The sequence below is a fragment of the Trichosurus vulpecula genome, chromosome 2 (assembly GCF_011100635.1).
Source record: "Trichosurus vulpecula isolate mTriVul1 chromosome 2, mTriVul1.pri, whole genome shotgun sequence".
NCBI lineage: Eukaryota > Metazoa > Chordata > Mammalia > Diprotodontia > Phalangeridae > Trichosurus > Trichosurus vulpecula.
Genome location: NC_050574.1, coordinates 385,018,863 through 385,033,604, shown reverse-complemented (window position 1 = coordinate 385,033,604; position 14,742 = coordinate 385,018,863). Strand labels below are relative to the sequence as shown.

At 37.3% G+C, this 14,742-nt stretch overlaps 1 protein-coding gene across 2 annotated transcripts in view; it reads right to left on the bottom strand.

The window, feature by feature from the left end:
- The window catches only part of TBC1D8 (TBC1 domain family member 8), a 130,381-nt gene that overhangs the window by 69,260 nt on the left and 46,379 nt on the right, over nucleotides 1-14,742 (bottom strand). Inside the window, exon 2 of one of the 2 annotated variants that reach the window (XM_036742558.1) lies at nucleotides 9,220-9,330. In XM_036742558.1, coding sequence (XP_036598453.1) covers nucleotides 9,220-9,330 — 111 coding nt within the window. Of the gene's footprint in view, nucleotides 1-9,174; nucleotides 9,331-14,742 lie in introns of both variants that reach the window. The other variant, XM_036742557.1, reaches the window with a different exon arrangement.

The window sequence follows — 14,742 nt, the reverse complement described above, 5'->3', positions numbered from 1 at the left end:
CTTAGCCTAAAAGGGCTAGTGTCTCCCATTGCGTCCTGGACCATCTCCAGTTGTTCTGATGAATATCTGGCCACTGGACCCAGATGGCTCTGGAGGAAAAAGTGAGGCTGGTGACCTTGCACAGCCCTCCCTCACTCAAATCTAAGTCAACTGCAAGTCATGTCATCATCTTCTTAGTGTCTGTTTGCATTCTAATACACCTAACAGCATATGAATTTTATGAGGGCAGGGGATCTTTTCCAAACTTTTTATCTCCCCTAGCACTTAGCAAAATACTGTGTATGTAGTAGGTGCATAATAAATGCATGTTGAATGAAGAAAATTCAATATATTAAACACTCATTGCACAAAAGGCACTGTGCCCAGGTGCTGGGGATGCAAAAATACAGGCAGAGAGGGTCACCAATAGATGAAGACTGTGATGGGAGTAAATCAATTCTAGTCATTGAGGGGAGGAGAGCTATATGAACGAATATACAGAGAAGAAGAAGAAAGTAATCTTGCATGGCTTATAATACACTGCATGGATAGGCTGGACTAGATCATGGAAAGCCTTGGATGACAGGACCATTAATTAGCCAGTGAAAAGCCACTGAACATTTCTGAAAAGAAAAGTAAAATGACCATAGTAATACATTAGGAAGATTACTTGGGTAATAGTGTAACTCAGAGGTGTCAACCATGGGCAGCAACATTTTCCAGTGCAGCAAAACCAGAGTAGGATGTAATTGGGAAATGCTTAATAAAATAAATAATGCAATGAAACATAGATAGTATTAATATGTGGTTTTCTAAGTCAACAGGTGGCCCACAAGGATCCTAATGTACAGTGGACTCTCATTCCCATTTGAGTTTGATACCATTGATATAAATGACCAATTAGTGAAAGGATAGCCTGAAGACAGGAATATTCCTTAGGAGATTATTAAAGTCACGTAGGCAAGAAGAGATAAGGGGAAATGGAAAGGAAAGAGCAGGTACAAGAAAGATTATGGAACTAGAAAACTACAGAATTGGGCAGCCATAAGAATGTATAGGAGGGGGCAAAGTCAAAAGTAACTCAAAGATACCAGCTTGGGCAACTCAGAGGATGGCAATATATTGTTGTCATTGACCACAAGCATAGTATGAGAGACTGTGCCAAATGCTCTTCAGAAATCTAGGTATACCGTTGGTGTAGCTTTGTGCAGTGAAGAGAACACCAGGCCTGAGGTCAGGGGGACCTGAGTTCAAATCCGGCCTCAGACCTTTAATAGCTGGGCAAGTCACTTCAACTGCTTTGCCACAGTTTTCTCATCTGTAAAATGAGCCGGAGAAGGAAATGGCAAACCATTCCAGAATGTTTGACAAGAAACCCCCAAATAGAGTCACAAAGAGTCAGATATGATTGAAATAATTGAACAACAAAAGATATATTATGTCTACAGGATTTTCTGATCTAACAGCCAAACAAGCCCATTAAAGAAGAACCTATAAGGCTCAAATTTTCTAACAATTAGAGCTGTCCGAAAGTAGAATGAATCTACTTCAAGAGGCACTGGGTTCCCCTTCCTTGGGCATCCCCAAGAAAAAGCCAAACGACCACTTGTTAAATACGTCACAGTGGAGATTGCTTTCCGGGTCAGGGTTGAACTACATAAGACTCTGAGGTTCCTTCCAACTTTAAATTCTATGATTCTGGGTGTGTTCTTCCCAGTTCATTCTGTACAAGTGCCTCAATGGGAACCAGTTAGGTTTTTAAAAAGTCTTTCAGGCTAGTTTGGGTTCACATCCTAACTCTGCCACTTATCACATGACCACGAAGCAGAGCACTTAACCTTCCTAAGCATCACTTTCTCAATGTGTAAAATGGAATTATTATCTGCTACCCATCTTGCATTACCTACCTCGCAGGATTCTTACGGAGATCAAATTAAACAACGTTGTTGTCGTGCCAATGCCCACCCACATACCTGTTTTCTCCACCTCTACTTCTTCTATGTTTAAGTTTATATAGTGACTTAACTTTTGCTATTTATCTCATTTCATGATCACAACAGCATTATACACAGGTGATTGTCTCCATTTTATAGAAGAAACTAAGGAAGGCTCATAGAGCCTAAATAACTTGTTTAAGATTGAACAAAGTTGGCCTTGATGTTTTCTGATGTCCCTTCCAACTCTAAAAAGCTTTGAATCTGTGCAGAAAAGGATGGGAAGAAAATAGAGGGAGGAATACAGGAAGAGAGAAAATGACCCTTTTGTTGAGTTTAAGCTTTTTAAGATATAGAATCCATAATTTTTTATAAACAATTTTGAGAAACACTCGTGGGAGTTCTTCTCAATAAGTCTTAACTTGTGCTGGTTTCATTATTTGAGCCTATTTAATGTGCTCAGTAACAACAAAGTGGAAATCAAATTCAGGGTGTAGCTTCCCGACAATATTTTTCTCAGTTTGGACCCCCTGCCCCCCACCGCCAAGGAAAATTTCAGCAAAAAAAAATTGCCCTAAGGAAATCATGAAGAACTGAAAATATGAATGACAACACTTACTCTGTGACCTTAGACAAAGTGTTTACCACTGTAAACACTCTCATTTATATCCTGCTGGCTAACCTGCCTGCACTTTCTTTGAATTAATTGCACAGTAAGTTCTGTATTTGAAAAAAAAATGGTCATCATGGCACTTCCTTCATGACCCTGGCGCAGGGTAGATACACGAGACCAGAGTCTATCCCCAAATGCAATCCACACTAGATCATTTTCTGTTTTAATGAGGAAGTAAATAGCAATCAAGGAAATAAGAAACTGTCAGTCATGGGTAAGGTCAAGAAGTAAGTTAAGTGGAAGGGACAGCAGGAGAGAGGGATAGAGGGTGAGGGGTGGGGAGAGAGACAGAGAGAGAGAGAGAGAGAGAGAGAGAGAGAGAGAGAGAATGAGAATGGAGGCCTGGTAAGTTTCTATAGACAAGATAACAGGATCAGAGATTTGGAACTTAAAAGGAACCTCAGATGTCATCCAGTCCAGCTTCATTTTAAAGATGAAGAAACTGAGGACCAGATATGTTAAGTAATTTGCCCACGGCTTAGATTCTAAGTTGACTGATGCCAAATCTAACATTCTTTTCACTGCATGATCCAAGGCCATGAAAACACATTACTCCTTCCTTTACCAATGTAGTCTTGTGTATCTTCTACAGTTTGTACCAATGGTTTCCTCAACAAGATTCCCCCGAAGGCCACAAATGGATTTAGAGAACAGATACAAGTGAGGGCCATAAACAGTGCTGTGTGTCTGCTCAACCTGCTCTGGGTTATCTCTTTCATGGCAATTTTGAAGTTAGAGGATTATGGTTCTTACCTCCAGGATCATTTCTTGCTTCTCTCAGCTTTTTTCGTAATACTTCTCACTCTCTATTTTAAGACTAACCTGGAACCTTGACATTGGAGATGTACAGTGGAAAAGAGAGTATACACATGGGTAGGAAAAGGGTGGTGGACCAGGGTTATCATGAAAGGTCTGTTACCTTTGCCACAGTGCCATGCTCCTCTGGACCTTGCTCTCTCTACTTTGTCAGGTGGATCCTGAGAGCCGAGAATGTCTCAGAAAATGGTCCAGAGCATACCTGAACTTGAACAGACTTTTTAATAAAACCACAATACTAAGGATACAGGCAGCTAGGTGGCACGGGGGATAGAACACCAGACCTGAAGTCAGGAATACCTAAGTTCAAATCCAGTCTCAGGGACTTGCTAACTGTGTGACCCTGGGCAAATCACTTAATCTTTTTTGCCTGTTTCCTCATCTGTAAAATGAGCTGAAGAAGGAAATGGCGAACCACTCCAGTATCATTACCAAGAAAACCCAAGTGGGGTCATGAAGAGTCAGCCATGACTAAAACAACTGAACAACAGGAACATTAAGGATGCAGTCTAAAATCAAACCATGAATCCACAAATTTTTTAAAATATTAAAATGAAGAGGACTATTAATAACAATACCAACACTAATTTTAATAATTGATAAAACATAGTTGTTGATACTGACAGTATGTATTTTATCAATAAGATAACATTTGATAAAAACACTAATCCAAGAAATAGAAAGCACTTGGGGCCCAGGAGAAAGGCAAAGAAAAGTCTATATATGAGGTTTTGGAGACTTTTCTGATTAATTTAACTTCTGATATACTTGTAGACTGACAACAACTAGGATAACGTGAACCGTATAAATGACAGAATTCCTCTTTGATGAAATCCAGCCTCCATTGACACACATACACACCAACACATACACAAATATACACACAGACACTGACAAACTCAGTCTCTTCCTTTTTCCCCTCCTCCCTCCCTTTCCCCTTCTCTCGTATTTAAGAAAGACAAAAGTAATACACTCTAAACTCAGCCTCACTTCCTGGGCTCAAATCTGGCCTCAGATACTTACTAGCTTTGTGACCCTGGGCAAGTCACTTCACTCTGTTACCTCAGTTTCCTCATCTGCAAAATGAGCTGAAGAAGGCAACTGTCTTTTTCAGTCCTGTAGCTTGCAAACCGAAATCTTTCTTTTTGGCCATTGTTTTGTTTGGTTTGGTTTATTTTTTGGAGGTAATCAGAATTAAGTGACTTGCCCAGGGACATACCAGAAATCTTTTTGAAAATAATGTTTCCCAAATTTTATATTCATCTGGAATGGATGTGACTGAAGTCAAGATAAAGAATGACAAGCTATGAAGCCTGTTAGAATTCATGGGAAATGAGCAAATTATTGAAATTCCCTGTCCCTCAACTTTCTTATCTCTAAAAGTAAAGAGTTGACAAGGTTACTTTGAGGTTCCTTTTAGCTCCACATCTATGATCACATGTTATCCTGTGTCTAGAAACTTATTTATTAGTCCTCTATGCATTGTGTGTGCATAAATAGGTATATGAACACATGTATGCAGATTTTATATATAATGCACACACATATATATACACAATACATACACATACACAGATATATACATACATAGGTATATGTACACATGTACACATAATTTATATATGTATACATATACACACTTATACACAGATGAATATAGGTATATGTACACATGTAGGCATGATTTATATATACATATACACAATTTATATATACATGCATGTACACACACATATATACACACACCTATACACAGATGCATACATATCTAGGTATGTGTACACATGTATGCATAATTTATATATACATACATATATAGGTATGTGTGCACATGTATGCATAATTAATATATACATGCAATACATACACACATGCACACTTATACACAGATGCATACATATCTAGGTATGCGTGCACATGTATGCATAATTTATATATACATGCAATACATACACATATGCACACTCATACACAGATACATACATATATAGGCATGTGTACACGTGTGCATAATTTATATCTATACATACATGATACACGTAGACCTATATACACCTATACACAGATACATACATTATATAGGTATATGTGCACATGTAGGCATAATTTATATATACATATACATATATACAGATGCATACATGTGTAAGTATATGTACACACATATGCATAATTTATATATACATGCATGTACACACACATATAAACATACCTATACACAGATTCATACATATGTAGGTATGTGTACCCATGTGCATAATTTATTTTATATATATATATATATATATATATATATATATATATATATATATATATATATATATATATATATATACACATACACATAGACCTATATACACCTATACACAGATACACATATTATATAGGTATATGTGCACATGTATGCATAATTTATATATACACACACCTATACACAGATACATACATATATAGTTAAAATTAATGGCCTCCAAGGTCCCTTTTAATTCTACATCTATGAGTCCATGCTGATATTATATATAAGTAAATGCATATTTATAATTATACAAAACAGGTATATCTGTGTATGTGCACAAATACATATATACATATATACATATATATACATATATATATATATATATATATATATATATATATATATATATATATATATATATACTTATATACATATGCACACATATATACATACATCTGTGTATAGGAACAGAACCTGTGATTTCACTAGTGTAGGGAACTCCAGGATGAGAAAACTCCTTTTGCCAATGTAGGTCTCTGACTTGAGACTGAGAAATTAAGTGATTTGCCTAGAATATTTACGTATGTAGGTATAGATGGATGTATATGTGTATCACTCTTTCTCTCTCTGTCTCTGTCTCTTAGAGACATCCTGGTAGGGAGCTGGCTTCAAAGAGAAGAAGACCAGGGTTCAAGTCCTGTCTCTAACATATACTGGTTAGGTGACTCTAGGCAGGTTATTTAACATCTCAGGGCTCTAAGCAACTTTCTAAGATGATTAAGTTGTGGGGAAGCTACCTGTCTGCCCAGATGGAGGGAGCTTTCTCAGTCCTATACCAGTGACATCATAGATGACAGTCCAAGTCCTTGTCTATCTGTGTAGAGAGATATCTATCCTTCCATCTATCTTTCTATCTGTACCCACAAACAAGAACTCTATAGCCCTGAACCAGCTGAGTGAATAATTTAACATTTTCGATTGTCTTTGAAATTGCTCCCCTCCATTAGTGCAGAGAACGAGATTGGATTGTATTACTTCTGTCTTTCTTGAAGAATAGAGAAGGGGAAAGGGAAGGAAGAAAGGAGAAAGGAAGAGACTGAGCTTGTGAGTGTGTGTATATATATGTGTATATGTGTTGTGTTGGTGTATAAGTGTATTGATGGAGGCTGGATTTCATCAGAGAAAAGGAATTCTGCCATTTCTATGTTTCATGTTATCCTAGTTGTCAGCCTAGAAGTTTTATATGAGAAGTTGAATTAATCAGAAAAGTTTCCAAAACAGTTAAATGACTTGCTTAAGGTCACATAGCTGGTAAGTATCTGAGGCCAGATTTCAGCTCAGGAAGTGAATCTTCCTGATTCCAGGCCTGGCACTCTATCAACTGCACCACCTTGCTACATATGTACATACATAAACACACATATTAATGTCTTAATTCAGGATTAAATCCCAGCCCCAGCTCTACCACTTACTAAACAAGGAGATGGCAAACCACTCCGGTATCTTTGCCAGAAAACCCCAAATGGGGTCACAAAGGGTCAAACATGACTGAAAAACAACTGAACAACAACAAATGTGTAAGTGTATGAGTATATAGACAGATAGATAGAGATATATGGGAGACATTGTTCCTTTTCTGTATTTTAAGCAATATCTGTCTGTCTAAATACGGAAAGGGACAACTGTCTTACCCATGGTTCAAGACTTACTGAAACATAAGAAACGAGTGATGCAGATCAAAGGGCACTGACATGGAAGGTGGAAATCTGGATTTTAATCCTAGATCTAACTGAGTGACCTTGGGCAAGTCACAAATCGCTCTGCTTCTTAGTTTCTATATCTGTAAAACCAAAGGTCTGGACTAGATAGGTATTTCCTACACTAATTTGGACATAAAGATTATTGTTTGAAATATATTGTGAATACCTCAAACATAAATCTAAAACAGAGCCTGTGATTAAGGAATAGCCCCTGGATAAGGGGTCAGGGAAAATTTGTAACTAAAGGAAATTGATTTAAAAAAAAATTCTAAAATAAAGTAGTGGAAACAAAACTGACTTTGGAGAAGAAGATTTGTACTAAATTCACCCTCTTCTCCTAGACTTTGCCTCATCTTCTTACAAAACAAGAGCCAATACTACTCTGGTCCATTTTTTAAGTTAAATTTTATTTTTTTCACTAGCAAAAAATAGATTTTCTCTCCCCTTACATCCATCCCCTTAGTACCTCTGGGAAAAAGAAAAGAAAAACAAAACCCTTCACAACAAATATTCATAGAAAAGCAAAATAAATTCTGGCATCAACTGCGTCCATGTGTATGTGTGTGTGTGTGTGTGTGTGTGTGTGTGTGTGTGTGTGTGTGTGTATATGTATGTATGTATGTATGTATATATGTGTGTATGTGTGTATGTGTATACATATACACATACACACATATAAAATTCTGCAGCCTGGGTGTCCATCACCTTTCTGTCATAGGAGGATAGCATATTTTATCATCAGCCTTCTGCAATCATGATTGATAATTACATTAATCAGATCCTTACAGCTTTGAAAATCATTTGTGTTTACAGTATAGTTGTTATTGTCGATTGGTTCTGTTTCCTTCCCTCAAGACCACCACTCTAGTTACCACATTTCCTTCCAATTTCTCATTTGCTTCCTATGACTTACCTATATCTTGAAATGCTAGGATCAAACAATTCCTACTTTAATGCCCAGGACAAAATAAAATCTAACAAATAGGTTTTTCAAAATATGGTCACCTACAAACATAGGAAGGAAGTACAAAACTTTAATCATCACCATTGGTCCTAGGATTTAATTATCCTTCCCATTCTTACCTACTCTATACCACCACATAAATCAAGAATTGCACCAGAAAATTAAATTCAATCTGTCATGCGTTTATTAAACACCTACTGTGTGTAAGGCACTGGGAATATAAAGATAAAACAAAATAAAAAAAATAATCCTTGACCTCAAGGAACCTATTATCTTCTGCCCCTTCATCTTTTATACACTTCTGAGACATACTGCTCTGGAAGGGATTACTATGAAATGACTACAGTCATTCCCAGATATACCACATGAAACGGTGCAGTAAAATCTTATAAGCCCAGTGAAAAATGATATCAAGGTTTACTTTGGAATTGGGGAGAACTCAAAGAAATTTCTTCCTATGCCAAAGAAGTTTATATGTGTAAGCACACAAGTGAGTATAAAATAGGGTTAGGACAGCAAACATCATATTTCCTACTCAAACAGACTTAGATAAGCTCATTGAACCAATGAAACGCACCAAGCCTAAGTAAGAACCATTAGGCAAAGCTAAGATGCCCCTGAGTTATGGCTAGCAGGTATTCTGATGGTTAAAGCACACAAAAAATCATTCCCACCCTCAAAAAAAGCAGCCAATATGCTTATACGCACAAATCAGTTTCTAAAAGGAGGTTACCTTTAGCTTCTTGGACATGCATACTCAGCATGCTCAGAAATTAACTTTTGGAATTTATTTTTGGTATGTAACTCACCAATGGCTATGGCCCAGTAAACTTCTGATCCATTCAATAACTCACCACATGCTATGGGAGAGTAAACCTGTGATCCAGGAACTTGTAGCAAAATTCGAAAGGGGGCAACACGTGCATTGGAATCCAGGACTGCATCAAGTGCGCCTACCAAGCGACCTTAAACAGAAATGACAAAAGGGGTATCTTTGAGCAGAGAGATACATTCATAAACAGATCATAATGTCAACTCACCCTTTCACACGATGGTATACAAATTTCCTCAAATCCACTGAAAAGCAGGTCCTGGAGTCAGAGGACCTGGGCCCCTGTTTCCCCATCTGTATCTATCATCCTCATCTTTATCCTAAGGTCAGACTAGAGCAACCATTCAATCAATGAACATTTATTAAGCACCTACTATGTGCCAAGCACTGTGTTAAGTGCTGAGGATACAAAAAGAGGCAAAAAAAAAAAAAAACTCAGTCCCTGCCCTCAAGGAGCTTATAATCTAATGGCAGAGGCAACATGCAGACAGATATAAAATGCAATCAATATACAGGATTAACAGGAAGTAACAGGATGTAAAGGGACTGGGGAAGGTATGGGATTTTAGTTGAGATTTAAAGGAACTCTGAGGTGCTTATCCACGGATCCATGATGCTATGATTTAAATGGGAAGCATGTTAGATGATACTGTTTCTAAATGACATCACAAGCTTCTTTGCCTTGTCATACTTCAAAGATAAATAATTTTGTCAGCATGGGCACTCCCTCCACTAAACACAGATCATGGCCCATCTCTGACTTTGTAGCTGGTCTTCAAGAGTTGCTGAGGCTGAAAAAATTCATCACCCTGAAGCAAACACGAGGATGAATCTTTCTGACCTCTGTCTGGCTGCTTTTCTGAGAGCTGAGAGACATAGTCCATAGCTTGATCCATAAGAAGCATTTTAAGCTTGGTTGGATCTGTCATCCTGTACTCTTGCTGCCTTAGATTTTTTTTAAAAAATTAATTATTTTTAGTTTTCCACATTCATTTTTCTTAAGATTTTGAGTTCTAAATTTTCCCCTCTCCCTCCACTTCCCCCTCCTCAAGAAGGCATGCAATCTGATATAGGCTATACATGTATGATCATATTAAACATATTTCCACATCAGTCATGTTGTGAAAGAAGAAGAACAAAAGGAAAAAACCATGAGAAACAAAAAACACCAAAGAAAAAGAGAAAATAGTATGCTTCGATCTGCATTCAGACTCCATAGTTCCTTTTCTGGATGTGGATAACATTTTCTATCATGAGTCTTTTGCGATTATCTTAGATCATTGCATTGCTCAGAAGGGCTAAGTCTAACAAAAGTCAGTTGTCACACAACTTTGCTATTAATGTGTACAATGTTTTCCAAGTTCAGCTCACTTTACTTAGCATCAGTCCATGCAAGTCTTTCCAGGCTTTTCTGAAATCTACCTGCTCACCATTTCCTATGGAACAATAGTATTCCATTACATTAATACCACAACTTGTTCAGCCATTCCCCAATTGATGGGCATCCCCTCAATTTCCAATTCGTTGCCACCACAAAAAGAGCTGCTATAAATATTTTTGTACATGTGGATCCTCTTCCCTTTTTTATGATCTCTTTGGGATACAGACCTAGTAGTGCTATTGCTAGATCAAAGGGTATATACAATTTTATAGCTCTTTGGAAATCGCTCCAAATTGCTCTCCAGAATGGCTGCCTTAGATTTTAAAATGACCTGATAAGGCATTAAAGAAAGACTTTTATATAGGTTTCCTTAGTATCCCAATGACAATTTAACCTATTCTTGATGACTTAAGATGCTGTTATGAAAATCCATTGTTGTACAGTACCTTAAATGCAATAATATCTTTGGGACCTCTGGGGCTACTCAGGACTATTTTGTCAATACATTAAATGGCCCCAAACTGGTGTGTTTTTGCAGTGTTATCTCCTCTCTTATTTGCCCCCAGCCATCTCTTCTTACTGACATCAATGTCTGCCTCCAGCAGTATCTTCCCGGTTTCTTCAGGATTAGGAATTTAAACTCCTGATTGCTGATTAGGAATTTAAATTAATCAAGTATAATAAACTGGTAACTACTTTTACCCATCATTCTAAGTCCATGCACTCTGGTTAAAGGGTCAAGTCTTGCTCGACATAGTAGAACTACCCATTTCACTGGCTGTTGTGTATCAAGGGCTCTGCTACCTTTATACTGCTGCATAAACATGAATTACGAATAACCATTATCAACACAACAAATACTGTGCTTGTCACAATTATTGTTGCTCCTTACAAATCTGTTTTTCTCTTGGTTTGCTCCAGACAGCTGTCAGACGTCTGCCTATTGAATAAAAGAAAAAAATCATTGAATTTGGAGTCAGAGGACCTGGGTGGCTGGAACCTCCCTGATGTTGAAAAACTCACTTAACCTTTCTAGGATTTAGTTTCCTCATCTATAGAATGAGGAAGTTAAACTAGATGGCCTCTGATATAACTTTTGGATCTAAATCAACAATCCTAACTAGGTCATTACCTTAACAAAAGCATTTTAAAATGTGACATTGATTCAAAGTGAAATAGAAGGTGGTGGGCTTTCCCTCAATAGAAGTACTCAAGCAGAGGCTGAAGGCTACTTGTCAGGCAGCTAGGTGGTATATAGTAGGCAGAGTGCTGGATTTTACGCCAGGATGACCTGAGTTCAAATTCTGCCTTAGATCTTTACTAGCTTTGTGAATCTGGGCAAATCACTTAACCTCTCTCAGTCTGTTTCCCCACCTTTAACATCTACCTTACTGAGTTGTTGTAAGGATCAAATGCTTTGCAAACCTTAAAACATTATTGTGGGAGCAGCTAAGTGACACAATGGAACTGAATTCAAACCTAGCCTCAGATACTTACTAGCTTCGTGACCCTGGGCAAATCACTTAATCCTGAGTGCCTCCAAAACCAAAAGCAAAACACTATTGTACCTTCCCAACCCTATATATATGTGTATGTGTGTGTACATATACATATACATATGCATGTATATACACATACGTATATGCTAGTTATTATTACTGTTATTTTGTCATGGAGAAAATTCCTTTCTGGTATTTGGAAAAGAGAAGCATTTATTGAGTATTTGCTATGTGCTAGGTGCTGTGCTAAGCTCAGTGATTCAGATAGAAAACAGGGAGACAACACATTTTCAGTGCAGATGGAAAGGCCAGGTGGTCCTTAATCTAGAGCAGCAGGTCCAATGCCAATGCCTAAGGGTCCAAAGGGCAAAGCAGATGGTATGATCCAGCCAAAAAGTATAAAACTACTACATTTAATTTTTTTGTTTGCAAAAAAAACTACCTTAAAAATTAAAAACTCCACTATGCACATGATATTATTACAGATAATCTTGAAAGTATTCTGCTTAGTTGGAACTCATTCTTAACTCTTAGAATGGTCAGAATTTAATATTACCATAATTACTTAAAACCTGTTTGGGGTTTTTGTGGTTATTTCAGCTGTTTTTTTTTTTTCAATGAAGCACTGCTGTTCAATGGCCCTGCAAATGGCCCTCAGAAAATGATGGGTGGGAAGGGATAGTGGCTTTGGGAGCCAGGATGAATCATGGACATGGTTGTGTGTCACCCCAGGAATGGGTCAGAATCTAGCTGGGAGGGGCATTTGGCATTCACCTGAGTGTCTTTCTACTATAGCCTAATTCCCTCTGGTTGTCCAGGGTCTGCTTCATTTAATACCCATCCTAGGTCTAGAAGTCTTTCCCCCCCCCTTCATCAGAAGTTGTTTGTTTTAGATCTCATTATATCAGAATCCCAATACTTTATAAGATAATACCTAATTATCTGATAAACTAAACTGTTTTAAAATGTAAAGGGCTAGTAAAAATGAGTGTTCCACTTCCAGTGGTATTTCTATTATGGGGAACTCCTGGAAGTATGCCCAGAGGGATTCCTTATGGTGAGAATTTCATGTCAGATGGCATAGACTGGATGGGAAAGACTCTTGAAAGGAAGGAAAACCATGTCACACAGGCAGAGGAACCTAAACTACTTACAGCCAAGGGGAGCTCTGCTAGTGGTTCACAGGTCTCTTGAGAAAAATTCAAGACAAATACAGCACTTTACTATGACAAGGTACTTATACAAGTTCTTTCATTGTATGCTAGCCCTGCTTACCTTATGACATTGAAAGTATTATTAGACTGAGGTATTATATAGTATTAAATACCGAGGCTCAGAAAGTTCAAGCGATTTGTCCAAGCTCACTCAGATAAAAAGGGTCAGGGCTGCAACTAGAAATGAGGTCTCTTGATTCTCAGGTCAGGTACTCCTTATAATGGTACCTGCTGTTTCTAATGCTAACCCATCTCTTTCTTGATTCATTTTTGCCCAATACTGGTCTAGTTAATTCATGATTAAATTTATAATTAACTCATGCAATTCACATGATAAAATATATTTCCTCTCAGAGATTTTCCTCATCTAGAATTTGAGAAATGTGGAACCTGGTTTTTATATGTGTAAAATGTTTAAGGCTAAAAACATCTTCTAAAATTGAACTGCAAAGATGACCAAGAGCGTTAATGAGAAGCAACCATACATTTTCAGTCATAGCTAATATGCTGATTTTGTTTTGCCTGACTATGTGTTACAAGGGAGGGATTCTGTTGGGAAGGGGAGGGTTGGAGATAGTGATTCGAAAAGGAAGAGAAAGTGTCAATGAAGCATTAACAAAAATACAAAGAAAGCAAATGAAAGTTTGGGAGGAAACAGATAAATAGTGCAAATTTGTTACTATTATGTTAAATTTAATATGCAAAAACAAACTAAATGAAACAAGTGTGTCATTTCATATACAACCGTTTTATTTTTTGTAGAATGAACTGTTTACATATGAGTGCATAAAAAGAAAAAAAAAGTTTTTAAAGAAGCCACAACTATTTCAGTCAGATTATTGAATAGCACATAGAAAAATGCATACATACTTCCCAGGAAAAAGAAATGAATATCCAATTCAACACAGTGATAATTTTAACAAAGATAAAAATGACAAAATACAAATATTGCTTTAGGACACTCCCCAACATAGTTAGATGAGGCTGAGATGTGAAGCTAAATCCTCTAACTGCTGCTGTAACTTTCTATGAATTCACTGGCTCCCAAACCATTGTCCAAGGACAGCTGGGTGGTCTGAGTGTGCTCTGGTTCTCTCAGCAAGCTGTTCTCTTGTTTTTAAATTCTTTTGTTCTTGGAAGGAATTAAAAGCAAATTATGTTCCCAATGAACATGTTCTGTGCCTCAATTCACACTATTTTCCATATCCTCTGTCTCCATCTTTACCTGCTAAATTCATGCCTATCCTTTAAAGCCCAATCTGAAAACCCCCTCCCTCCAGGAAAGGCTGACTGATTCCCTGGGTTGGTAACAACGTTCCTCCTCAGACCTCATATAGTATTTTGCTTTGTACCTTTCTGACGTATTTGTGTATTATTTATTGTATATCATTGCAGTGATTTGTGATCACGAGATTTGAATTCTAATTCTGGCTTTGGACAAATCAATTCAC